Here is a 23,002-nt window from a genome sequence, read left to right as displayed (position 1 = left end):
TCTAGCCTCTTTATTTTTCCCACAGGTCACTTTAAAAGGATGCAGGCAGTCAGACAGCTCCGCTGCGCCTTTCCTCGGGCTTTTTCTCTGCTTTTTTTTTTTTTCTTTTTTTTTTTTTTTTTTCGTTGTTTGTTTTTTACACCCTGGCCCTCGAGCCAGATGCTATCGTTGTCCAAGGACTTTATGGAGCGAGCTCTGGCTGGGAAATCAAGTAATTGGATTAATTCGGGGTAGAAGTGCCGGGCCCGGCCCCGGTGCCACGCGACGCGGCGCTGGCAAGAGGGTGGCAGGGGGAAGGTGCCAGCGCCTCGGCCCCAGGGTGCCAGCTGGGGTGGGAAGGGAGCAGGATCCGTCCCCCGGGGTGCTCAGCCCCGTTTTGGGGACACCGCCGGGCTCCTGGCTCTGTCCCTCTGCATCCCGCCGGGCAGAGCGAGGAGCTCTGGGCCCCACGGCCGCATCCTGCCCCGCGCCACGAGGGTGCCAAAATAAGGCAGAGAGGCCCTGGGAAGGGAGCTCCAGTGCTGCGAGGGGGGTAAAAAGAGCAAGGGGGGGGGGGTCCTGACCGCTCCAGGCCCCTTGGGACCACCTTGGGCTGGGGGGGGGGGGAGCAGGCGGCCGGGCCAAATCCTGCCCTCCCCGGCCGATGGCAGCGCGTGCGGCGGCTCGTGGGCAGGACGCGGCGGCCGCGGACTCAGCGCTTTAAAGGTCACTGTCAAAGGGCAGCGCTCACCACATCTGTTTTCCGACGGCCGCACTGACTCAGAAGGCGGCCGAGCTCCTCTGTCATCTCCGGCTGCTCCCCGCCGACGGCCGGATCCTGCCCCCGGCCCAGCACCGGGTGCCACCGCCCCGAAGCTGCCCGGATTTGGGGTCCGTGCCCTCCTGCCCTGTCCCCATCCCACGCCCCGTTAAGCCATCGGGTCCGAGCTGGGGGTTGGGGAGGGTGAATGACACCAGAAGGGACACGGGGACACGAGTCCCAAGGGTGCCACCAGCGGGGACCCCTCCTGACACCGCTGTCCCCCCCCCGATACCCACGGGGACCCCACGAGGCCACGCTCGGGTCAAGACCCCCACGGCGGCCGGGGCTGCCGCTGCCAGACTGCGAAGTTTCCCATGCTGGGTGTCTCCCTGCGGCTGACATTTTTGGGAAATTTCAACAAAAACAGTTCAGAAGCTTCCAAAAAAACAGGACGATGGGAAAAGGCATTGTTTGGGCTCTCTTCTTTTTATTATTATTATTTTTTTTAATTCTGTGCAGTCCCTTCGGAGGGTGCCCACCACCTCTGCACCCATTCCCTTGCAGCATCGTCCCTGTCCCCACGTGGTGTCACCCCTGTCCCCGTGTGGTGTCACCCCGTGGGCTCCAGGCTCCCGTCCCCATCCCAACCTCAGGGCTCGGGGCCACGGGGTCCCTCCTGCGTCCCCTCCTCCTGAGGGGGACAGGGGGGTGAGGATACAGCCCAGACACCCCCCACAGCATGGGGGTGCTCTCTGGGCACCCAGCCTGGCCATGGGGACGTGGGGACAGTGGCCTTGCTGTCACCAGGACCTGCTGGCCGAGGGCTCTCGGTGCCATCGAGTCCTGGACAGGGGGGGACAGGAGCCGGCACCCACGAGTGGGGGGTGTCACCCGTGGCACTGCCACCCGCACCCACCATTAACTCCTTGCTGCCTCCTGGGGCCAAACGGAGCCTAGCCCCGACGGCAGCTTGGGGGCATTTTCCCCATTTTTTTTATTATTTCAGGGGAAAAAAAAAACCAACACTATCACCTTCGATGGAAAAAAAAAAAAAAACAAAAACAAAAACACGGCATTTTGGGGAAAACCACACGGATTTCCACCCCAAAAACCCAGAACCCATCCGCGAGACCCCATCTCCAGTTGGGGGAGGGGGTGAGGAGGGGGCTCCCCCCCCCCTCCCCTTTCCCCAACCCCCCCCCTCCCCATCGAGGGGCGGCCCCGCGGGGGCGGCGGGGGCCGGGTGCGCAGCGCCGAGCGCGGCCGGGAGCGGCCCCGGGGGCCCGGGAGTGGCCGGGAAGGCAGCGCATGAGTCACCCGGGGGAAGGGGCCGGCTCTCCCTCACCTCCCCGGGGAAGACAACGGGGCACCGGGCTCAGCATCCCCTCGCCGAGATCCCCCGGGGGGGGCGCCCGGGACGCACCGGAGACGGAGATGCTTTGGGTAGGGGCGGGAGGGAGGAGAAAAACGCGAGCAAACGGCCGGTACCGGAGCACAACCCCGGACCCCCTCCCCCGAGGGGGGGGTTTTCTACCCCCCCGGGGGCGGTCCCGGGCCGGGCTGGGCGGGGCGAGGGCGGCATTTAGGGTTTTGGCAGAGCGGGGGCTGCTCAGACTTGCTCGGGACTTCCCCGGACGTGCCGGGTGCGCTCCCGCAGCCCCGGGCACCGACGGGCACCGGGACCGGGACCGGCCATGCCGCCGCTTCTGCCGCTGTTGTTGCCGCTTTGCCTGCGCCTCCTCCACGCCGAACCCCTCGCCTGTGAGTCCCGGGGGTGGGGGTCCCCTAAAAATATAATGGGGGGGGCCAGCACCGGGGTTTGGGGAAGCCGGGGTGGGAGCCGGGGAGCCGGGGCCCGTCGGGGATTTGGGGATGGGGAGAGGGATTTCCCCCCCCCGGTGGGGGCTGGTGGTGGTGGTGGGAGCCCTGCTTCTTCCTCACCCCCCCCCCCCGTCCCGGTTTCTCATTCATTGCGGTGCGGGGGGTGCCGGTGCCCCCCCCGAGATGTGGAGCCCTGGGGGCGTTTTGGGGCTGTGGGGCCCCTTGGATAGGGGGCAATGGGGATCCCCTTTCCTGTCCCCCCCTCCCCACCCGCCGGCCGTGGTGGTTAATGAGCCCCCCCCCGGCAAGCAGCAGGGAGCCCCTTCCCCGGAGGGCGCTCGCTCCCCCCTCCCTCTCCCCCACGGAGAACAATAGAGAAACCCTTTTGTGTTCCCCCATCCCAAGAGCAGCAGGGACCCCCCCTTCGTGCCCTGGGGGCTGTAAACTGCCCCGCTCCCCGTGGAGAAAAGCCCCCCCTTGCCCCGGGAGGGGTCTCAGCCTCCTCTCCCCCCCCCTCCTGGAGAACAATGCGGCTCCGCTTCCCCACCCAGGACAATGGCAACCCCCCCCCCTCCTCCATCCCGAGAACAATAGCGAACCCCTTCCTCACACGGCCAGCAACGACCCCCCCCCCCCATCCCCGGAGCAATGACCCCCCCCCCCCAAAAAACCACCAAGAACCTCCCGCGGAGAACAATAGGGACCCCTTTTTCCCCCCCTATGGAGAACAATGAGCCCCCTCCCGTCCCGGAGAACAATGAATCCCCCCTTAACCCCCATCCGGAACAATAGGGAGCACCCACCCCTGCGGAGAACAACGAATCCCCTAAAATAAAAGGGAAAGGGGGGGGGGGGAATCTGGGAGAGGAATGGGGGGGCCAGGCGTGGAGGTGCCACCTGTGTGCTGAGCTCTGGGCGCTCTCAGCCCGGTGCCATCGGGGTCCCGGTGGGCGCAGGAGGGGTCCCCACGGGGCCGTGGACACGAAGGGAGCCTCGTCCCGTCCCGCAGCCGCCCGATTGCTTCTCCTCCGGCCCGGCCGAAGCCAGCCCAGGAAGTTTGGCTTCCTCCCGGTGATGGGAATCTCTCGAGGCCACGTTTTCCCCGTGGGTCCCGGCCAGGAGAAGCGGCTGCTCGGTGGCTCCCACCCCACGGGAGATGCGTTTTCCCTCCCCCCCCCCCCGACCCGTGCAAGTCATTAACGGGAAAGTATCAAAGAGCAATAATTGGGGTTGGGATCGCAGAAGCAGCTGGGGCAAGGAAGCGAAACGAGGCTGCCGGGGGGAGGAAAGGGCTTGAAGGGGGAAAGAAAATCCCCTCGGAGGCCATAGGGAGAGGCTCCCCGTGGAGGTGGGTTTCGGGTGGAGCAGTGCCCGCCGTGGGGCCGTTCCCGGGGGGTTAACCTCTCCGGGGGCATTTTGGCGGCTCCAGCAGTGCCGGGAGCTCTTTGGGTCCGTGTAATTCCTGAATTTTGCTTGCACCCATGGAGGGGGTGCCCCCAGTGGCTTCCCACTTCCCGACCCTCACTTTTTCTCTGGTTGGGTCCGGAGCATCCGACCTGCGCGAGCGCTCGCCCCGCGGCACCCTCGGAGGAGCCGGGTGCAAGCGGAGCCAAATCTCCTTTTAGAGAGCGAATGTTTCCCCTCGGTTCAGCTCGGTCGCGCTCGCTGGAATGCCTGGGCTTTTTTTTCATCCCTCCTCGAGCTGAGGGATGGGCACGAGAAATGCCAGCGGGCAGGAGGAGAAGGGGAAAGGGGAGCGCAGAGGAGGGACGAAGCTTGCCGTAGCCGTGTCCGCCCGCAGACCCCGCTGCTGGAGCCTCGGAGCAGCTTGAAATCTATTTTTCTGCAGAATTCAGGGCTGCCCAAATTTCCTTTTGTTCTTCGGGGCAATTACGATTTTTCTTGAAATCTCCGTGGGTCTTAATAAATCTTTTTTAACTGTGGGATCTTGAGCACTTATCGGAGGGTTTTCCTTTCCTTTCCCAGCCCCTTAAAACGCCAATAGAAAAATAAAATGAAATCCGGCCCTTCGGAAGAAAAGCGTAAACGTTCCCGACACCTTGGAAATGTGGTTTTACTTTATAGCATTACTTAGCACCTGATCAGCATTTTTTTTTTAAAGTAGGAAAGCAATAAAACCCCGCGCAGGTATTCCCGCTGCCGCGGCTCGCACATTCCTCCCGCCGCCTGCGTCTCCCCGGCCCTTTCCTCTGCGATCTGAAAACTTCACACTTTTCCCTTTTAAAACACATGGTCGTCACCGGAGAGGGGAAAAAAAAAAAAGCTTTTTTTTTTAAAAAAAAAAAAGGGAATTGGCCCCTGCACACGCTGCTGCTCGGAGGTGCTGTGGAGAGGCCGGGTGGCGCGCAGCGCTCGGGCGCATTTCTGGTGCCGTTTGGGTGAAGATTTGCAGGAATTGGGGCTGGAAGCGGTGGAGCTGCGGTGCTCCAGCAGCGCCGTCTCGAGCGTTCGCCTGCGGGCTCGTCTCGTGGAGGAGCCGGTGCCGGGTGGGAAGGGCTGCTCGCAGAGCCCTGACGCTTTTTGGGGGGCCCCGTTGGAGGACGGAGCCGGATGCCACGGGGACGGGCTGGCACGGGGCAGGGTGGGCGCATGGGGAGGGCGCAAAGCGGGTGCAAAGCACCCAGAGCCTGCGGGGTCCCGCTGCTTTCGCCCCCATCCCAAGCCCCGTCTGTCCCCTCCGCAGCGCCGGGAGCTGCTAATTAGGAGCTCTCCGGGGAAATGAGGGTCGCGGAGCGTTAATCGCGGCGGAGCGAGCGGCCGCGGCCAACCTGCTGGCGGCTGCTGAAAGCCGAGAGGGGCCCCGAGGTCGGAGGGGCGAGGAGGTCGAGGCGCTTTCCGGGAGGTAATTGGTGATATTAATTAGCCTGGCACGCGCGGGCTCCGACAGCCCCACGTGTGCTGCTGCCGGCCGGGTGGGGAGCATCGCCCCCGCTGCTTCGTTTTTCCCCCCCCCCCCCCCCTCCACGCACTCGCCTTCGCACGTAACCTCCTGCTCTGTGCAAATAAACCCGTCGCTGCGTGGCTTCGCTCCTCTCCAGGAAAAAAACAGAACTGGGGAGCTCCCCCCCAAAACAAAACAAAACAAAAAAAAACAACAACAAAAAAAAATACAGCAGGATGAGGGTTCTCATCCTTCCCCCCCCAAAGCCCAGACCACCCTCACGGGGAGCCCGGGGCCCCCGCGCGCAGGGACCCTGCGGCGAGGTGCGAGTGATGGCTTTTGGCAGCGCCGGCGGCACATGGTTCGGATTAGGCGGGTGGTCAGCGCCGGGGCGCGCGCACCGGCCCTCGGCCCCGCGGAGGGGAGCTGGCAGCCGGCAGGCTCTGAAACGAGCCTTAAAAAAAAAAAAATAACGCTGGAGAAAACCCCCAAACTTTCCGTCTTTGCTGTTGAAATCGTTAAAAAATTTAAAAAGCCACGAGCCAGCCCTGGAAAAACACATCATTTCCCCAAAAAAACCTGCACGGAGCGATGAACGCAGCACCCCAAACGGGGCTGGTGCTCTCCGAGCTCGCAGGGCGTGCACCCAAACTGAGCACCTCCCATGCTGCTGAGGGCTGCGCTATATATTCTATTATTTTTTTTCCCTCCAGCCACTTCATTTTTTTTATTATTATTATTTTTTGGCTGCAGACCCTGCAGTGATTTCCCCCCAAGACCCCACCTTGCTGATCGGCTCCTCGCTGACCGCCACCTGCACGGTCAGCGCCGACTTCCACCTGCGCGCCGAGGACCTGTACTGGACCCTGAACGGCCGGCGCCTGCCCGCCGCCTCCTACGCCGCCCTCGGCCCCACCACGCTCAGCGTGGCCCTCGCCCGCCTCAACGGCTCCAAGCAGCAGTCGGGGGACAACCTGGTGTGCCACAGCCGCGACGGCGGCATCCTGGCCGGATCCTGCCTTTATGTCGGACGTACGTTGGCGCGGCTGCGGGGTGCGCGGCACCCAGGGGCACTTTGCCGCGGGGCAGGGCGGGGAGCAGCTCGGCTCCCCTGGAAACGTTTCAGCGGGATGAATTTGATAAAAAAAAATATTTCTTGCTACGGCACGCCAGAGCCGGTGTTTGCCGCCGCCCATGTGCCCCTCTCTGCGTTTTCACCTCCCTGCACTCTCGGGGCTTTGCTGCTCGCTCCCGGACCCGCTGCGGCTCGGCGGAGCTCGCAGCAGAAAGGCTGCTCTGGCAACCCTCGGTGAAATTACAGTTGTCCGAATCAATAATCATAAGATTTTATCTCGGGCTATTTTAAGGATGATTTTACGTCCTAAGAATACAGAGGCTTAACTGGGAACAGAGCTTCTATTTTTTTTTTTTTTCCTTTGGTTGCTGTTCCCGAAAGAAAACAGCTCCGGAGCCTGGCGCAGGCAGCTGCAGCCCCTCGAGCAGGGGCTGGACCGGCTCGCTGCTTCGCTCACCGGTGGCTTTGGGGGCTGGCAGCGGCCGTCCCGGTGGCACCGTCCTCGTGGGCACGCGTTGCGGGGGCTGGTTTGGTGCTGCTGGGACCCGAGCGCCGGTGCTTGTGCCGCTCACGGAGCTGCTTCATCCCCCTCCGTCCTTTTTGTCCTCTTCCAGTGCCCCCAGAAAAACCAGTCAACATCTCCTGCTGGTCCAAGAACATGAAGGACCTCACCTGCAAGTGGGCCCCGGGCACCGAAGGGGAAACCTTCCTGCACACTAACTACACGCTCAAGTACAAGCTCAGGTACCCGTGCCACCGGGTTGATTCCTCTTATTCCAGACGTGACTCTGGGATTTGGGGGTTTACGCAGAGGGGAGCTCTGTGGCTCCCACCTGGTGGTGCTGGGTGGGATTGGGTTGGGGGGGGGGGTCCCCGTTTTACCCACCCCAGGCACCGTCCTTGGGTGCTGGCAGGGCGCCACGCTCCGTACGTGCTGGGGAGGAGGCGAAGGTGAAATCCCCTCCCTGGGATTATTTGGGGTTTGAGTGGGAGGGGGGATATGGGGCAGGGACCCCCTCCACGCTTCACCTGGTGCCGGGACGGGGAGGGGGGACCCGTGAGCGTTGGGGCCGGTAACCCAACACCTCGGTGGCCGGTGTTAAATGGCAAATAAACGAGGCACAGCCCCGGCTCCGCGCTGCCAATTCCTCCGGGCAGGCAGGTGTGAGGGGAGGGGGGTGGAAAAAAAAACCACACCGGGGGCCCCCACCGGCATCACCACCCCCGTGCCCGGTACCGGGGACTCACGGCCCGCCCGCAGGTGGTACGGCCGCGACAACACGTGCCAGGAGTACCACACGGCCGGGCCCTACTCCTGCCACATCCCCAAGGACCTGGCCCTCTTCACGCCCTACGAGATCTGGGTGGAGGCGTCCAACAGGCTGGGGGTGGCCGTGTCCGACGTCGTCATGCTGGACATCCTCGACGTGGGTGAGCGCCGGCACCGGGGGGGGGGCTCCGGGGAGGGCGATGGGCGAGCGGAATCGCCCCTAATGGAATTAGGATTTTTCCCCCAAACGGGCACCCGCGGGCGTCTCCTTCACCCCTCGGCCGTGCCGCTGTCCCCGCAGTGACCACGGACCCGCCGGCCGACGTGCACGTCAGCCGGGTGGGCGACCTGGAGGACCAGCTGAGCGTGCGCTGGAGCTCGCCGCCCGCCCTCAAGGATTTCCTCTTCCAAGCCAAGTACCAGATCCAGTACCGCGTGGAGGACAGCTCGGAGTGGAAGGTGGGACGGGGACCGGGTGGCGTCCCCGGGGTGGCGTCCACCCTTCTCCAGGGGTCGGGGGGGGAGGGGGGCGCACGGGGCCGAGCCTCTCGCTTGCTGTGTCCCCCCCCCAAAGGTCGTGGACGACGTGGGCAACCAGACCTCGTGCCGCCTGGCCGGCCTCCGCCCCGGCACCGTCTACTTCGTCCAGGTGCGCTGCAACCCCTTCGGCATCTACGGCTCCAAGAAGGCCGGCATCTGGAGCGACTGGAGCAACCCCACGGCCGCCTCCACCCCGCGCAGCGGTGAGCTCCCCGAACCCCCCTGCAGCTCCCCGAGCCCCCTCCCCTGCTCTCCCCCTCCCCATCCCCGCGTGCGCCCTTGGCCGTGCGCATTGGCTGCTGCGTGCCCAGCACCTGGATTTCTTGCGAAGGAGCCAACTCGGAGCTCTGATTTCCCAGCAGGGAGCCAGAAAGCCGCTCGTTTCCCTACCTCAAGTCCCCCCTGTTCATGGGGGCGTCCCCCTCTTTCCCCCCCCCCTTCCATGGCGGCGGCCCTGACCCCCGTCCCCTCGGTGTCCCCGCAGAGCGGGCGGCGGGGGGCTGCGACCCCAAGGGCGGCGAGCAGAACACGACGCTGCGGCGGGAGCTGAAGCAGTTTTTCGGGTGGGTGAAGAAGCACGCCTACGGCTGCTCCAACCTCAGCATCAAGCTCTACGACCAGTGGCGCGTGTGGCTGCAGAAATCGCACAAAACACGCAACCAGGTAGGTAAGGAGCCTTTCGCACTTCTTTTCTCCCTCCCTCCCTCCGGCACGGGGAGGGGAATCGGAGGGATGTGGGGGAGGAAAGGGGGGGGGGGGGGGGGGTCCCCACACCCCGCAGCCTCTCCCTCTCCCCGGGGGTGGCCTCGAAGCCGGGCTCTGCTCTCTCCGCAGGTTCTACCCGGCGATAAGTTGTAGCCCCCGCGGGGCCGAGCGCCGGCAGCAGGGCACGGGGCGCCCGGCGCCCGCCCGGGGTCACCCTCGCCCGCCCCGTCCCCGTCGCCGCGCTGCGCCGGGGGGGGGCAAGAAGGCAGCCGGGACGAGGAGCAGCAGCAGCAGCAGCCCCGCACCCCGCTGCAAGGGGGGGCCGCAGGGGGCGATCCGGGGGGTGCGGGCTGGGGCTGGCCCCCCGCGGAGCCCCCCGCGTCCTCCCGCGCCCCACGGCACCGAGGGGACCCCCCCCAGCACGGGGGGGCTCGGGGCTTTTGTTCCGTAAGCGCCAGCCGGAGCAGCAGGGGGGATGAAAGGGGGGATCCCCACCCCCCCCGGTGGGTGCAGCTCCCCCCCCCCGGGGCTGTAGTTTTTGGGGGTTATTCCCCGGGGCGGGGAGGGGCTGCGGGTGCCCACGGGGCCGCGTGCGAGCGCACGGGGGGGGGTCCGTCCTGTCCCCAGAGCGCCCCGCGGGCTGGTTTTGAGGCTGCTGGGGTTTGCTCAGTGCCTGCTCTAATTTTTGATTCAAGCCAGCCTTATTTTGGTTACATTTCAGACAATTAGGAACAGATTTAAGCTTAATGCCAATAAACCTCTCAAACCCCACGGGGGCCTGCGTCAGTGGGGCAGCGGCAGCACGGGGGGGGGACGGGGACGCAGCGGGCAGCCGAGGGGCCGCGGTGCCAACGTCCCCATGTCCCAGGGGGGCCGAGCTGAAGGGTGGTGACGTTCAGGGCCCTTTAGACCACAAACCTCAAGCCAGTTCCAAAGAGCTGCTTTTATTGGGGGGTGACCATAAAAATGGGTGCTGTCCCCGTGCCCGGAGCCTGCTCACAGTCGCTGTGGGGTGCGGAGAAACGCTGGGGGGGCAGCTCCCATCCCAGAGGTGTGGGATTCCAGCTTGCAGCAACGGCAGCACCCGACCCCACGGGGACCCACAGCACCGTGGGGCTCGGGGTGAGGTGTCCTGGGGGCCGTGGGATCCCCTTGGGGCCGTGGGATCCCCTTTTTGGGGCCGTGGGTTGTGGTTTTCCTGGGTTCACAGCCCCGCTGCAGCCAGCGGAGAGCGGGAGCAGCACCAGCACCCGACCCCGCAGCCACGCTCAGGATCTGGGGGGGACCCCCAGGAGGGGCTCTGCACCCACAAAAAGAGCCCGGAGCCAAGGTGCCCCCCTCACGGGGGTGTCGTGGGGGGCGCAGGGGGCGAGCGGGGCCCCCCTGGCGCGGGCAGAGCCGCGCTGCCCGGCCCCTGCAGCCGTTCCCACGGGGCCGCCCATCACTCGGCTTCTTCCGAATCGTACTTGAGGTCCTGGAGAATTTCGCTGATTGCCTCAATGGTTTTAATTAGCCTACGAGAGCGGATGGAAACTATAAATAAAGCCCATATGGAGCGTATTATCTGGGCCGCCTCGCGTTCCCCGCGCTGTTTATGAAACACTCAAGCCCGGGGAGGCTGACGAGACCGCGGCCGCGCGGCATCGCTAAACAATCCGCAGGGCTCCAAACAAGAGAGCTTTTGAAGGCACCATCTGGGCCCCCCTCGGCCCCGCTGGAGGGAAGGAGCCGAGGAAAAGGCCAGCAGGGGGGCTCCCCCGAGGATGCCGGCTCGGGGAGGGGGGTCCCCGTCCCCAAAATTGGGGTAGGGGGGATGCCGGTGGGTGCTGCGCCCCCCCTTCGTGCCCACCTACTTGTGCTTGAGCTCCCGCACCTCCTGCTGGTGGGCGTCCACGCCGGGCTCGTCCTGCACCCGCTGCCGCGCCAGCTGGAGCTGCGCCGTCTGCGGCGGGGACACGGAGAGGGGCTGAGAAAACCCCCCTGGGGTGTGTGTGTGTGTGGGGGGGGGGGGAGGTCCTGTGTGGTGCGTGCCCCCCACCCCAACCCCGTGCACTCACCAGCTGCAGCTTCTCCTGCTCCCGTTCCTGGAGGCGGGCGAGGTGCTGGGCCAGCTCGGGGCGGCCGTGCTGGTCCCGTAGCCGTCCCTGGAGCTGCAGGACCTCGCGGGAGATGCTGCTGAAGGCCAGGGTCAGCTCGTGCACCAGCTGCCGGTAGCGCGGGAAGTCGTAGCGGGGGGCGCTGCTCAGGTACGCCCGGTGGCCTCTGAATGGGAAATCAAAGGAAAAAAAAAAATAAAATAAAAGGTTAATAGGGCGCAATGTGAGCCACGCGGGTGCCCTTGGTGTTCCCCGTGTCGCGGTGCAGCCCCCCGCAGGGGGTCGTGTTTTGGTTTTGGGGTTGGAGGGATCCCTTTCGCTCCCCCGGAATAAATCATCCATCCCCCGGCTGCTGCGAAAATGGGATGCAGGTGTCCGGGGCGGGCGTCCCCTGCCAGCTGGAGCTCGTCAGCAGCCCCGGCAGCTTGATCCCATGGGGGTGCAGAAATAGGGAGGGGGGACTGCAGTCTGATGGGGCTGGGGGAATCCACCCCATTAGGACTGAGGGATTTATCCCGATGGGGCTGGGGGATTCCACCCCATTAAGGCTGGGAGATTTATCCCCATAGGGTTGGGGGCTTCCATCCCATTAGGGCTGGGGGATTCCACCCCATTAGGACCGAGGGATTTATCCTGATAGGGCTGGGAATTCCATCCCAATAGGTCTGGGGGATTCCATCCCTTTAAGGCTGGGAAATCCATCCCCATAGGGCCAGGGGATTCCATCCTGATAGGGCTGGGGGATCCATCCCATTAGGGCTGGGGAATTCCATTCCATTATGTCTTGGAGATCCATCCCAATAGGACTAGGGGATTCCATCCTGATAGGACTGAGGGATTTATCCCAATAGGGTTGGGGGCTTCTGTCCCGTTAGGGCTGGGGGATTTGTCCCATTAGGGCTGGGAGCTTCCATCCTAATAGGGCAGGGGGATTCCACCCCGTTAGGACTGAGGGATTTATCCCGATAGGGCTGGGGGATTCCATCCCAATAGGGCTGTGGAATCCATCCCCATAGATCCAGGGGATTTCATCTCATTAGGGCTGCGGGATCCATCCCATTAGGGCTTCACCACCGCTGCGAGGGCCCCGTTCCCGTTCCCCGTTCCCGTTCCCCGTTCCCATTACTCACTCCTCCAGCAGCCGGTACGCCTCCACGCGCTCTCCCTGCAGGGCGTAGAAGCGCTGCAGCAGCGCCCGCACCGCCTCGTCGGTCTGGGGAGAGCGGGAAAAAAGGGGGCGGCGGGGACGTGGGGCACCGGCCCGGTGCCCGCTCCCTCCCCATTAACGACCCCAACGCACGGCTCCGGTACCGGAGCACCGAGGCGCCCCCCGGGGACCTCCGTGCCCGGTTCTGGTGGGGCAGAACCGAGCGCGATCCCGGTCCGTAAGCGCGCACGGAGCACGGGACCGGGTATCAGCACCGGCACCGGGAGCACGGGACCGGGGATCGGTACCGGGAGCCACCGCAGGCACGGCGGAACCCGCCCCCCCCCCCAAGCCACACGGCCCGGTCCCAGTTACCCCAGGACCCTCCCAACCCCTCGGGGAACCGCTCCCGGTCCCGTTCTCGGTCCCATCCCGTTACGGCCCCGTCCCGCTCACCATGGCCCGGTCCCGGGCCCTGCTCGGCGGCGGCGGAGGGCGCAGGCCCGGTAGGACCGGAGGCGGAGCGCGGCGCAGCGCGGCACCGCCGCCACCTGCAGGCACCGCCCGGCATCACCACCCCCCCCAACTCCCAGCTCCAGTCCCCTTTTTACACAAAACCACCGCATTTCGGGGCAAAAAAACAACAGGACAGGGTGCGAACGCTGAGAGATTTTATTGGGACGGCGCCGTGGCCGCGCGGGGCCGAGCCCCAAGGGCTCTACTTGACCTTCTTCTTGGGGCGCAGGTTGTTGGTGTGGCCGCACTTCTTCTTGCGGCAGTTGACAGCGCGAGGATGGAGGCGAGCGTAGCACCTGGAAAAGGGAGCAGAGAAACGTCAGCGAGGGGCACGTGAGAGGAAAAAGGGCTGGAAAATGGTTTTTAGGGAAAGGGACAAAGCGTGGGGAGAGCCCCGAGTGATGCGGGGGGTTTTAGGGGGGCCGGGGCCGTACTTGCGGCAGATCATTTTGTCGCAGTTGTACTTCTGGGCGAGCTGCCGCAGGGAGGGCTCGATGATGCCCCCGCGCAGGCGCAGCACCAGGTGCAGGGTGGACTCTGGAAGAGAAACAAACATCAGCGGGCACCGGGGGGGGTGCTGGGGACCACTGGGGGACCACCCAGAGCCCCCCCGGGGGGCCCGAATCCGAGTGCAGGGCTCCTCCACCACAGGCACCTTTCTGGATGTTGTAGTCGGCGAGCGTGCGGCCATCCTCCAGCTGCTTGCCCGCGAAGATCAGCCGCTGCTGGTCGGGGGGGATCCCTGAAAAGAGATGGGGGGGGGAAGCCGTTAGCACCGGGTAACGGGGGGAGGGAGGGGGAGGGTAACGGGGAGGGGGCAGGGCCGGGTGCCGCCGGTACCTTCCTTGTCCTGGATCTTGGCTTTGACGTTCTCGATCGTGTCGTTGGGCTCCACCTCCAGGGTGATGGTTTTGCCCGTCAGCGTCTTCACGAAGATCTGCATCTTGGCACCGGGGGGGGGGTGTCTGGGGGGGGGAGGGGATGGGGGTTGAAGCCGCGTCACCGCCGCCCGCCCTAGGCCGAGGCCCAACCCCCGGTACCGGCCCCGCTCCCCCAACCCCCGGGCCTCAACCCACGACCCTCAGGACCCGCCCCGGGCCCCATCCCACGTCCCTTGGGCCCCATCCGCGCCCCTCAGGGCCCGTCCCCGACCCCCGGTGCCCCCCGGTGCCGCCGCCCCACCCCCCTCAGGCCCCGCAGCCCGCCCGCACCGCGCCTCGCCGCCGACAAGAGAGAGAGAGCGGAACCGGAAGCCGCCCGCCGCTACGTCACAACCGGTGCCCCCCCCCCCCCCCCCCCCACCGTGCGCGCAGGCGCAGTGCGGAGCTGCCTCAGGGCGGCCGCGGCCCCGGTTCTTGGGCCCGGGGCCCGGTCCCTGAGCACGGCCCCGGCCCCCCCCGGTCCCCCCCCCGGTCCCCGCCGCCCTCCCGCAGCTCCAGGAGCCCAGGGGGCAGCGGCAGCCCCCCGAGAAGCAGCCCCCAGGGGGGTTCCCGCGGTCCCGGGCACGGCTGGGAGCCGAGGGGCGGCCACAGGGTGGCCTGAAGTTTTTGTTTAAGTTGCTTAAATAAATAAAAATAAATGAATAAAATAAATAAAATAAAAAAAATAAATAAATAGCATTTAAATAAATAAGTAAAAGCAGGTCCCAGGGGCAGCTGCACCGGGGATCCTCCGGGGGGGGGGGGGCGCTAAACTTTTAAAGTTCATTAAATAAATAAAAATAATAATTAAAAATAAAAGTAGGTCCCAGGAGCAGCCCATCTGGGGGCTTCTCCTGCGAGGGGAGCCTAAACTTTTTACTAAGTTTCTTAAATAAATGAAAAATAAATAAATAAGAACGTGCCCCGGGGCTGCCGCGCACCAGGGGCTCCTCCTGGGGGTGAGGGGGGCTAAACTTTTTGTTTAAGTTCCTTAAATAAATAAAATATATATATACAAATCGATAAATATAGATAAGAATGAACAAAAATAAATAAAAATACAATAAATAAAAATAGAAATAAATAAATAAATAAAAGCAGGTCCCAGGGGGCGGCCACACCAGGGGCTCTTCCTAGGGGAGGACCTAAAATGTTGTTTAAGTTCCTTAAATAATAAATAAGTAAATAAATAAATACATAAATACATAGATAAATAAATAAAAACAGGTCCCAGACTGGTTCTTCTGTGCAAACCAAAGGCCAGGTGCCGCTGCTTTCCTGAGCACACAAACGAGGAGGGACAGGAGGTGTTTAAACCCTTTTTTTTTTTTTTTTTTTTTTTTTTACTGATCTGCCCATATCACGGCGTGGGGTTTATGCTACAGCGGCGGCCTGGAGGCAGAAGGGGACCCGTCAGCAGGGGATCCGTCCTCCTGAGCTTTCTTCGCTTGGCCATCGCTTCCCTCTGCCCGAAATAAACGCCCGCAGGAACACGGGGATATAAATACGAGAATAGTTCTGGGGGCCCCGCGGGGCCGTGCGCCTAGTCCAGGCCGTTGGCAGTGTCCTCGTCTGTTAGACTCTGTCCGTTCACGGCCGGGAAATCGTAGTGGCCTTGCGAGAGATCCTCGAACTCCTGGCTCATGGTGGGGGAGATGATGTCGGGGCTGGTGTCGCAGGACTCCGTGCTCTGCTCCGAGGTAGCGATGGTGGTCGTGGTGCTTTTGGGAACGGGGTCGAAGTCGTCGTCGTCTTCCAGAATGGGGGATTCGTGGATGTCTGAAAGTGAAGGGGCAGGCGTTAGTTGGGCCGCTTGAGCCGCCCGAAAAAGACAGGTTTGAGAGGTGCTCCTACAGAGAATTTCCTCTTTTTTAATTCAACATTTTGCCAGCAATCCAAAGGAAAGCGACACCACTTAACTGAGCAGCCATGTATGGCTTTGGGACTTCTTACAGGGACATGTAATGCTACAAAGCAGCTCCCTGGACTCTCACTGCAGCAGCCGGGCGCTGCCACGCGCCTGCTGGTCTTGTCAGCTCCGTGGGGCAGCCCCGATTTCCACAACCAGCCCCAAATGTTCTTAGCAGAGGGATCCCTCCCGGGGGCACGGAGCCGAGGGGGAGCACGGCAGAAGTGCCCACTCACTGCTGAAAGCCTCCGGGTACTGCTTGGCCAGCTTCCCTTTCAGCGTCCTGCGGGAAGAGGAGGAGAGAGCCAAGTTCACACCAAACCCTACAAATTATTCCCACATTCAGCCCCCTTCACCCCGTTCCCCTCTGTTATTTCCACTCCCCGAGCCCCCAGCTCTGGGGTCCAGCCCCACCACACCATGACACCACCCACACTGGATCCCCTCAACCCACAGCGATCCCCGGGGCCGATTCCCGGGGCCGGGGGAGCCGTGGGGGGGTCCCGGTGCCTACCGGATCCTGCGGAAGATGCTGTCCAGGTCCTTCTTCATCTCCACCAGCGTCCTGGTGTGGTGCGCGAAGCGCTCGCTCATCTGCTGCATGCGCAGGCTCGACAGGTTGTTGAAGTTGAGCAGCATCTCGTTGGTCTTCTCGAAACGGTCCAGCCTGGCGGGGAGCGGGGAATCAGGGGAAGCCCTGACGGGTGCCCGGGACCACCGGGAGCCACCGGGTGGGGGTCCCACAGCCCTCTCCTCTCCTCCTCCCCTCCCCCCCGGTACTCACATGTTCTTCTGGGCCAGGATGATGGCGTTGACGTCCTCGGCGTTCACCATGCCCAGCACCCGGCCGCAGAACACCCGGGAGGCCGTGGGCTCCATCACGGAGCCGCCTGCGGGAACGGCACCGGGAACGGGACCGGGAACGGGAACAGCACCGGGGCTGGGAGCGGCACCGGGATTAGGACTGGGATCGGGATTGGGATCAGGATCAGGACCCGGACCGGGACCAGGGACCGGGAACCGGGCACCGGGACCCCCCCCTGCAGCCCCTCCCCTCCCCCCACGCCCGGTACCGGCCCCCCCCTCCCCTTCCCGGCCCCGGCGGTGGCCGCGCCTCGCTTCCGGGGTGCGGGGTCACGGCGAGCGCGACCCCGCGGCGGCGCCGTGCGCGCGCGTCACGGCGCAAAGCCGGAAGTGACGCCACCGCCCCCCCCCCCCCCCCCTCCCGGTACCGGATCCCGGTACCGGCCCTCACGGGCGCGGATCCCCCCGGGTCCCGGCCTAGGCCATGGAGCGGCCCTGCAGGGGCTGAGGGGCTGCGGGGATCCCTCGGCGGCTCCCTCCTCACCCCGAGCGCTCACCGGTACCGGGGCTTTGAGCGGCGGCGGCGGCGGCTTCCCGGTGAGCCCCCCCCCCGGGGGGAGCCGAACGTGCGCTGCGGCCCCTTTAAGGCGGCGCCTTCCCCGCCCCCGCGGCGCTGACGGGCGTTGGCGCCACCCAATGGCGTGAGCGGGGCGGGCGGCGGAGGGCCAATGGGAGAGCGGGGGCGGGGCCGGAGGAGGGGGCGGGGGGTGGGAGCGGCGGGGGGCGCGCGGCGGCCGTTGCTAGGGGGAGACCCCGCGGGGACGCACGGTGAGGGGGGGGGGGGCGGGGACGGGACCGGGACCGGGATCAGGGTCAGGGACCCGGGACAGGACCGGGGCCGGAGCCGGGGACCGGGACCGGGTTCAGGGCCGGGGACCGGGAACCGGACTGGGCTCGGGGACCGGGACCGGAGCCGGTAACCGAAGATTGGGGCCGGGACCGGGGCTGGGGACCGGGGGTGCGGTACCGGGGACAGGACAGTAAAGGGGTCAGGGACAGGGGACCAGGGCCGAGGACCGGGACCGGGTTCAGGGACGGGGACCGGGACCGGAGCCGGTAACCGGAGATTGGGACCGGGACCGGGGCCGGGGCTGGGGCCGGGGACAGGACAGGGGTCGGGGACCCATAACCAGGGTCAGGGCCCGAACCGGTGACCGGGGGCCGGGGCCCAAGTTAGGGACAAGGACCGGGGACCGGACTGGGGTCGGGAACCGGGGCAGGAGCCGGTGACCGGACCCGGGACCGGGGTCAGGGCCAGGGAGCGGGGACAGGACCGGGGCCTGAGATGGGGACTGGGGCCAGGGTCAAGGACGGGGCCCGGGGACCGGAGCCGGTAACCAGAGATTGGGACCGGGATCGGGGTCAGGGCCAGGGAGCGGGGCCAGGCCTGGAGTTGGGGCCAGAGCCGGTGACCGGAGATTGGGAACGGGGCTGGGCGACTGCGTCCAGAACCGGGACACCCCCGGTCTGCCCCCCCCACAGCCCGGCCCGGCTCTGTCATCCCCCACCGGGAGGCCCCGGGTCCGAGCAGCTCCCGGCTCCGTGTGTGCCTCTGCTCCCCTCCCGGTAACCACCGTTCCCCCCACAGGTCGCTGCGCCGCCATGGCATCCAGCGAGGAGGAGGCGAGCACCGGCTGCCCGGTCCCGGTGGGCACCGACACGGCCCCGTCCTGCCCGGACCCGGACCCGGACCCAGCTCCCGCTCAGTCGGACAGCACCGAGGACTTTGAGGTGCTGGAGGAGGACGAGGACGACCTGAGCGAGCTGCCACCGCTGGAGGACGTGGGGCGGGCACGGGCCCCGCCGCCACCGGAGCCACCGGAGGACTCCCGGTGCCCGGAGCAAGACCCGGGGGAGACCCCCGAACCCCCCCAGGAATGGCTGGACGTCTTGGGTAAGCAGCAGGAGGGCGGCAGGCACCGGGAGCTCACCGCGGAGGCGGGCGAGGGCTTTTTGCCCTTCCCCTCCCGGCCCTAAAACGCCTCCGGTTTGGTTTCTCCTCCCGGGGCAGGGAACGGCTTGCTCAAGAAGAAGACGCTGGTGCCGGGCCGGGGGGCGGAGAGCCGCCCCCGCAAGGGCCAGGAGGTGACCGTCCGCCTGCGGGCAGCGCTGGAGGACGGCAGCGTGGTGGAGGAGGACCCCGGGCTCGCCTTCACCCTGGGGGACTGCGACGTTTTGCAGGTGGGGCTGGGGGAAGGCGGCCCCGGGATAGGGGAACGCGGGGGCTGGCGGCGTGTCCGGGAGGAGCAGGAGCAGCTCTGCTGCAGCAAACATCTTTCTGCAATGTTTTTCCCCCCCTGCAGGCTCTGGATCTCTGCGTGCAGCTGCTGGAGTTGGGAGAAACGGCTTTAATCGTGTCGGATGCCAAGTATTGCTACGGCTCGCACGGCAGGTGAGCGGGGAGGGCGAAAAACGGGACAGGGAGGCCCCAAAAAGTGCTGTGACGGCCCCCCCCCCGGGACAGCCCTCGCTCCTGGGGCTCTAATTTCCCCTCGGGGCAGCAGGCAGGCAGAGCTGAGCGCGTCTTCGTGCCCTTTCCACACGCAGGAGCCCGGACATCCCACCCAACGCCTCCCTGACGCTGGAGGTGGAGCTGCTGGAGGCTCGGGACGGCCCCGACCTGGAGCTGCTGAGCGGGAAGGAGAAGGTGGCGCTGGCCAACCGCAAACGGGAGCGGGGCAACTTCTACTACCAGCAGGCAGACTACGTGCTGGCCATCAACTCCTACGACATCGCCCTCAAGGTCATCGGCTCCAGCTCCAAAGGTAGCCACGGGGTTGATTGGGGGGGGCTCCCGGCATCGCCTCCCCTCCCCTGCAGCTCACCTCCGGGGTCTCCGCAGTTGATTTCAGCCCGGACGAGGAGGCCGAGCTGCTGGAGGTGAAGGTGAAATGCCTCAACAACCTGGCGGCCTCGCAGCTCAAACTGGACCACTACGAGGCAGCCCTCAAGTCCTGTAACCTGGTGCTGGAGCACCAGCCGGGGAACATCAAGGCGCTCTTCCGAAAAGGGAAGGTGAGGTGCTGAAGGCGAGGTGAGGCGCTGCCATCCCTCCTTTTGGGACAAGGGACGCTCCTGAGCCGTCCCCGCTCGATCCCTGCCCCGTTTCCATCCAGGTCCTGGCCCAGCAGGGCGAGTACAGGGAGGCCATCCCCATCCTAAAAGCAGCTCTGAAGCTGGAGCCTTCAAACAAGGTAAGCCGAGCGTCCCCCAGGACTCCATCCTCACGAATGGGGTCCTCTGCACCGCACTGAGACCCCACAAACGTCACCAAAACGTCACCAGCCGCCCCTGAGCGGGGTTGGGGTAGCTTTGGGGTGAGGCCCCACGTGCCAGCACCCGGTGCTGAGCTGCTGGGTGCCTTATCTGGGCTCCTCGCTGCCCTTTGGTCCGGCTGGTAGCAGAGCTCCGTGCCAGGGAGACAGCTCCAGGTCCCTGCCAGCTCGCTCAGCAGCCCCAAGCATGATTCACTGGGGCGGTCCCCCCCCAAAAAAAAAAAAAAACACCACCCAGACCTCATTCGGGAGCACAGGCCAGGGCGATCTGCGGGTCAGGAATTTCCTGCCAGTTAATGATCAGCTGCTGGAGCCTCGGGGAAATCAGCCGCCTGTGCCAGCCTCAGGAAGTGGCCCCAGCAGGAGCTGCGCTCCCGCCTGGGCTTTTTGGGGTTTTTCCACCTCTTCCTTGAGTTTTTTTCAGCGGAATATCACAGCTCACCCCGCGTTCCTCGCTGCCTGGAGGTCGTGGGGAGGATGGGGAGCTCGGCGGCCTCGCAGCACTCCCGGGGTCTGGTGGTCTGAGAGCCCTTGTGGGGTGGGATAAGAGGGTTTCGGACCGTCCCGTGGTGCTGAGGGCAAGGTGGGCGGCCTGGGAGAGGCGAGCGAGTGGTGCTGGGTGAAAAAACAGCCTCGAGAAGCACTTGAGAAGCTCCACCTGCCCCTCGGATGAGGAAACCTGGTTAAAAAAAACTCACAACCAGCACAGAGCTCGGCTCTCCAAACCCTTTAGGGATGGGAGGAGGTGCTGGCGTTGGTCCCGCACCAAACCCGCGAGCTCTGGTGGTGCCTGGGCCCCTTGGTGATCCCCTTGGGCTGGCCCCGGTGTTTCAGGGAGGTGCTGGAGCCTCCCGGAGCGCCGTGTCCCCAGCAGAGGGCACAGCACGGCCGTGGCACCGGAGCCACCGCCGCATCCTTGCTGCCACCGCGGGCTCGGGGCCAGCCTCGGCCTCCTGATGCCATAAAGGGAGCAGGACCCGGAGCCGTCGGACGCTGGGTCTCCCTGAGGGAGAACCTTTTCTGCCTCAATTATAGGGGAAAATCCTTTTCCTGCTGCCTGCCCTCAGCCCTGGGCTCCGCTCACTGCTGCCAGCCAGGGGCAGCTCTGGTGGGTGACCGTGAGGGATGGCGACGCGCTCAGAGCCAGGTTTGGGGAGGAAAAGGGGAATTTGCAGCCCCAAAACGTGGCTCTGGATGGGCAGTGAAGGAGCTGTGGCTCTCGAGCAGGCGGAGAACCGTGAGTGGTGCTCAGTGTAGGGGAACGGGGCAGGATCAGGGGGACAGGAGGCAGGATCAGGCCCTCGGAGCTGCTGCACGGAGCTGCCGGGACCCCGATCCCTGCCCCTCGGTGCTGATCGTCCCCGTGCTGTGTTTTTTTTTCCCCCCAGACCATCCACGCCGAGCTCTCCAAGCTGGTGAAGAAGCACGCGGACCAGAAGACGGTGGAGACGGAGATGTACAGGAAGATGCTCGGCAACCCCAGCGCCGGCAGCGCCCCAGTCAAGTGCAAAGACAAACTGCCCTGGGTAAGGGGCGGCGCTGGCGTCCCCACGGGGGGGGACACAGCAAAGCTTTGGGGTCACCCAGGAGGTGGAGAGCACAGGGAACGGGGTTGGGGGGAGCAAACGCAGCTCTCGGCCTTTTTGGGGCCGCGTTATCGGGGCTGCTGGTTCCCACCATGCTGTCCCCGTCCCCACCACGCTGTCCCCGTCCCCACCACGCTGTCCCCGTCCCCTTTGCAGTCCATCCCCTGGAAGTGGCTCTTCGGGGCGACAGCCATCGCACTGGGCGGCGTGGCCCTGTCCGTGGTCATCGCGGCGAGGAACTGAGGACAGCAGCTCCTGGACACGTTTGTTTTTTGTTTTTTTTTTTTTTTCCCCCGGCCCCAAATCCCCTCCCCAGCGTCACCCAGCAGCCCCGTAACGATCCTACGGGGCCGGAGCCTCAGGTCCCGGACCCCACGGCCCCACAGCTCCACCCGGGGAGGACGAGGCGCTGCCGTGGGGCAGGGAAGAGGCTGCTGAAGGGAAAGCAGCACCAAGGGATAAGGTGGGGACGTGCCCGGGGCACATGCAATGAGATTTTTTTCCCCCCCTCCCTCGGCACTTCCCCGGAGCGTGCAATGCCCAAAGGAAGCCAAAGAACCCCAGGGACACCACGGACACGGAGAGGGAAGCGCTGGAGCCCTCGTATCCCGGCCGGTCTTGTAGGGCCGGAGCCGTGGGGGTGTCCCCCACCCCTCCCTGCTTCACCCCGCAGCTCTCTCCAGCCCTGGGCCCCCCCATCCTCGGGTTCCAGCTCCGCTCGCAGGGGTGGAAGGCGCTGCTGCCCCCGAACCGACTGTGAACCCCCAAATAAAGGACAACTCCTGCACAGCCGGGGCTCCTCCTTCCCCACAGGGGCTGGGAATGGGGGCGCAGAGGGGATTTCGGGGGTGTCAGGGGGGAGGAGGGGGCTGTGGGGTTTGTGTGATTGATGGGGGGCTCAGGGAGGGCAGCGGGTTTATGGTCGGTGTGAAAACCCCGCAGAGACGGCTCGGGGGGTGCAGGCTGCCACGGGGGGAGGCCGTGTCCCCTGTCCCTTGTCCTTTGGGGATACCCCTGGCCTTTGGGGGAAGGCTGTGTCCCCTCCCCCTTAATGGAGGCCATGTTCCTGGTCCCCTGGGGGAGATCCTGTCCCCTGGGGGAGGCTGTGTCCTGTCCCCTTGGGGCCATGTCCCCTGACCCCAGAGGGAAGCTGTTTTCACTGTCCCTTGGGTGAGGCCCTGTCCACTGGGAAGAGGCTGTGTCCCCTACCCCTTTGGGGGGAGGCCGTGTCCCTTGTGGGGTGGCTGTGTCCCCTGTCCCTTGGAGGGAGGCTGTGTTCCCTGCCCTTTGGGTGAGGCCCTGTCCCTTAGGGGATGCCACGTCCCCTACTCCTTGGGGGAAGCCCCATCCCTTGGGAAGAGGCCGTGTCCCCTAGGGGAGAGGCCGCGTCCCCTATTCCTTGGGGTGAGACCCTGGCCTTTGGGGGGAGGCCATGTCCCCTGGAGACAGGCTGTGTCCCCTGTCCCCTGGGGAAGGCCCCGATCCCGGAGCCCCCCCGGGCCCTGAGCCCTCGGCCTGCCCCCATTCCCCGAGACTGAAGCCGAGGAGCAGTCCCCCGGGCCCTGCACCCCCAGCCCGCAGCACGGAGCCCCCTTCCCCACCGCCCCTCCACCCCCCTCTGCCCACCCCAAACC

General features: G+C 65.2%; 5 protein-coding genes across 18 annotated transcripts; 2 read left to right on the top strand and 3 right to left on the bottom strand.

The window, feature by feature from the left end:
* The first annotated feature begins 2,335 nt into the window (after positions 1-2,335).
* On the top strand, positions 2,336-9,826 carry CRLF1 (cytokine receptor like factor 1). Of its 2 annotated transcripts, none has more exons than XM_084498897.1 (8): positions 2,336-2,503; positions 6,219-6,497; positions 7,155-7,284; positions 7,802-7,971; positions 8,112-8,269; positions 8,385-8,553; positions 8,835-9,013; positions 9,185-9,826. In XM_084498897.1, exons 1-8 carry the CDS (start codon positions 2,437-2,439, stop codon positions 9,206-9,208), a joined length of 1,176 nt encoding a protein of 391 aa, XP_084355023.1. In that variant the 5' UTR covers positions 2,336-2,436; the 3' UTR covers positions 9,209-9,826. The 2 variants fall into 2 exon arrangements, with proteins under 2 accessions (XP_084355023.1, XP_084355024.1); XM_084498898.1 differs by having other exon boundaries at positions 8,835-9,017.
* A 153-nt stretch (positions 9,827-9,979) lies between these two features.
* Positions 9,980-12,854, bottom strand: REX1BD (required for excision 1-B domain containing). 10 transcript variants are annotated; one of them, XM_084498901.1, is made up of 5 exons: positions 12,755-12,854; positions 12,282-12,364; positions 11,113-11,317; positions 10,905-11,035; positions 9,980-10,569 (listed from the first exon to the last, which is right to left on the bottom strand). In XM_084498901.1, exons 1-5 carry the CDS (start codon positions 12,755-12,757, stop codon positions 10,497-10,499), a joined length of 495 nt encoding a protein of 164 aa, XP_084355027.1. In that variant the 5' UTR covers positions 12,758-12,854; the 3' UTR covers positions 9,980-10,496. The 10 variants fall into 10 exon arrangements, with proteins under 10 accessions (XP_084355027.1, XP_084355031.1, XP_084355029.1 ...); XM_084498905.1 differs by having other exon boundaries at positions 10,909-11,035; XM_084498903.1 differs by having other exon boundaries at positions 10,929-11,035.
* Positions 12,855-12,952: 98 nt separating this feature from the next.
* On the bottom strand, positions 12,953-14,088 carry UBA52 (ubiquitin A-52 residue ribosomal protein fusion product 1). The gene is made up of 5 exons (XM_084498909.1): positions 14,026-14,088; positions 13,655-13,779; positions 13,470-13,556; positions 13,249-13,351; positions 12,953-13,110 (listed from the first exon to the last, which is right to left on the bottom strand). Exons 2-5 carry the CDS (start codon positions 13,755-13,757, stop codon positions 13,017-13,019), a joined length of 387 nt encoding a protein of 128 aa, XP_084355035.1. The 5' UTR covers positions 13,758-13,779; positions 14,026-14,088; the 3' UTR covers positions 12,953-13,016.
* Positions 14,089-15,053: 965 nt separating this feature from the next.
* Positions 15,054-17,136, bottom strand: KXD1 (KxDL motif containing 1). Of its 2 annotated transcripts, none has more exons than XM_084498892.1 (5): positions 17,005-17,136; positions 16,428-16,583; positions 16,158-16,310; positions 15,880-15,926; positions 15,054-15,513 (listed from the first exon to the last, which is right to left on the bottom strand). In XM_084498892.1, exons 2-5 carry the CDS (start codon positions 16,520-16,522, stop codon positions 15,278-15,280), a joined length of 531 nt encoding a protein of 176 aa, XP_084355018.1. In that variant the 5' UTR covers positions 16,523-16,583; positions 17,005-17,136; the 3' UTR covers positions 15,054-15,277. The 2 variants fall into 2 exon arrangements, with proteins under 2 accessions (XP_084355018.1, XP_084355019.1); XM_084498893.1 differs by having other exon boundaries at positions 16,428-16,607; positions 17,005-17,102.
* FKBP8 (FKBP prolyl isomerase 8) lies at positions 16,870-22,157 on the top strand. Of its 3 annotated transcripts, none has more exons than XM_084498881.1 (9): positions 16,870-17,044; positions 18,096-18,401; positions 18,519-18,688; positions 18,811-18,899; positions 19,055-19,272; positions 19,350-19,522; positions 19,624-19,701; positions 21,171-21,308; positions 21,525-22,157. In XM_084498881.1, exons 2-9 carry the CDS (start codon positions 18,110-18,112, stop codon positions 21,609-21,611), a joined length of 1,245 nt encoding a protein of 414 aa, XP_084355007.1. In that variant the 5' UTR covers positions 16,870-17,044; positions 18,096-18,109; the 3' UTR covers positions 21,612-22,157. The 3 variants fall into 3 exon arrangements, with proteins under 3 accessions (XP_084355007.1, XP_084355009.1, XP_084355008.1); XM_084498883.1 differs by having other exon boundaries at positions 16,875-17,073; XM_084498882.1 differs by lacking the exon at positions 16,870-17,044 and adding an exon at positions 17,216-17,275.
* The last annotated feature ends 845 nt before the right edge of the window (positions 22,158-23,002 follow it).

Source organism: Aythya ferina (genome assembly GCF_964211825.1).
Source record: "Aythya ferina genome assembly, chromosome: 26".
Lineage (NCBI taxonomy): Eukaryota > Metazoa > Chordata > Aves > Anseriformes > Anatidae > Aythya > Aythya ferina.
This window is presented reverse-complemented; position numbering and strand designations above follow the sequence as displayed.

Bases quoted from the DNA above. Each gene is read 5' to 3' on its own strand.
- CRLF1 (XM_084498897.1), top strand. From the start codon at position 2,437: ATGCCGCCGCTTCTGCCGCTGTTGTTGCCGCTTTGCCTGCGCCTCCTC. The intron at 6,498-7,154 runs GTACGTTGGCGC...GTCCTCTTCCAG, and splicing joins ATCCTGCCTTTATGTCGGAC to TGCCCCCAGAAAAACCAGTC. The intron at 9,014-9,184 runs GTAGGTAAGGAG...CTCTCTCCGCAG, and splicing joins CGCACAAAACACGCAACCAG to GTTCTACCCGGCGATAAGTT.
- REX1BD (XM_084498899.1), bottom strand. The intron at 11,318-12,281 runs GTGAGTAATGGG...TTTCCCATTCAG, and splicing joins GCGTACCGGCTGCTGGAGGA to AGGCCACCGGGCGTACCTGA. The intron at 10,998-11,112 runs GTGAGTGCACGG...TCCCCGCCGCAG, and splicing joins AGCAGGAGAAGCTGCAGCTG to ACGGCGCAGCTCCAGCTGGC.
- UBA52 (XM_084498909.1), bottom strand. From the start codon at position 13,757: ATGCAGATCTTCGTGAAGACGCTGACGGGCAAAACCATCACCCTGGAG. The intron at 13,557-13,654 runs GTACCGGCGGCA...ATCTCTTTTCAG, and splicing joins CAAGATCCAGGACAAGGAAG to GGATCCCCCCCGACCAGCAG. The intron at 13,352-13,469 runs GTGCCTGTGGTG...TTTCTCTTCCAG, and splicing joins CGACTACAACATCCAGAAAG to AGTCCACCCTGCACCTGGTG.
- KXD1 (XM_084498892.1), bottom strand. From the start codon at position 16,522: ATGGAGCCCACGGCCTCCCGGGTGTTCTGCGGCCGGGTGCTGGGCATG. The intron at 16,311-16,427 runs GTGAGTACCGGG...GCTCCCCGCCAG, and splicing joins ATCCTGGCCCAGAAGAACAT to GCTGGACCGTTTCGAGAAGA. The intron at 15,514-15,879 runs GTGAGTGGGCAC...CTTCACTTTCAG, and splicing joins GTACCCGGAGGCTTTCAGCA to ACATCCACGAATCCCCCATT.
- FKBP8 (XM_084498881.1), top strand. From the start codon at position 18,110: ATGGCATCCAGCGAGGAGGAGGCGAGCACCGGCTGCCCGGTCCCGGTG. The intron at 18,402-18,518 runs GTAAGCAGCAGG...CTCCCGGGGCAG, and splicing joins GGAATGGCTGGACGTCTTGG to GGAACGGCTTGCTCAAGAAG. The intron at 19,702-21,170 runs GTAAGCCGAGCG...TTTTCCCCCCAG, and splicing joins AGCTGGAGCCTTCAAACAAG to ACCATCCACGCCGAGCTCTC.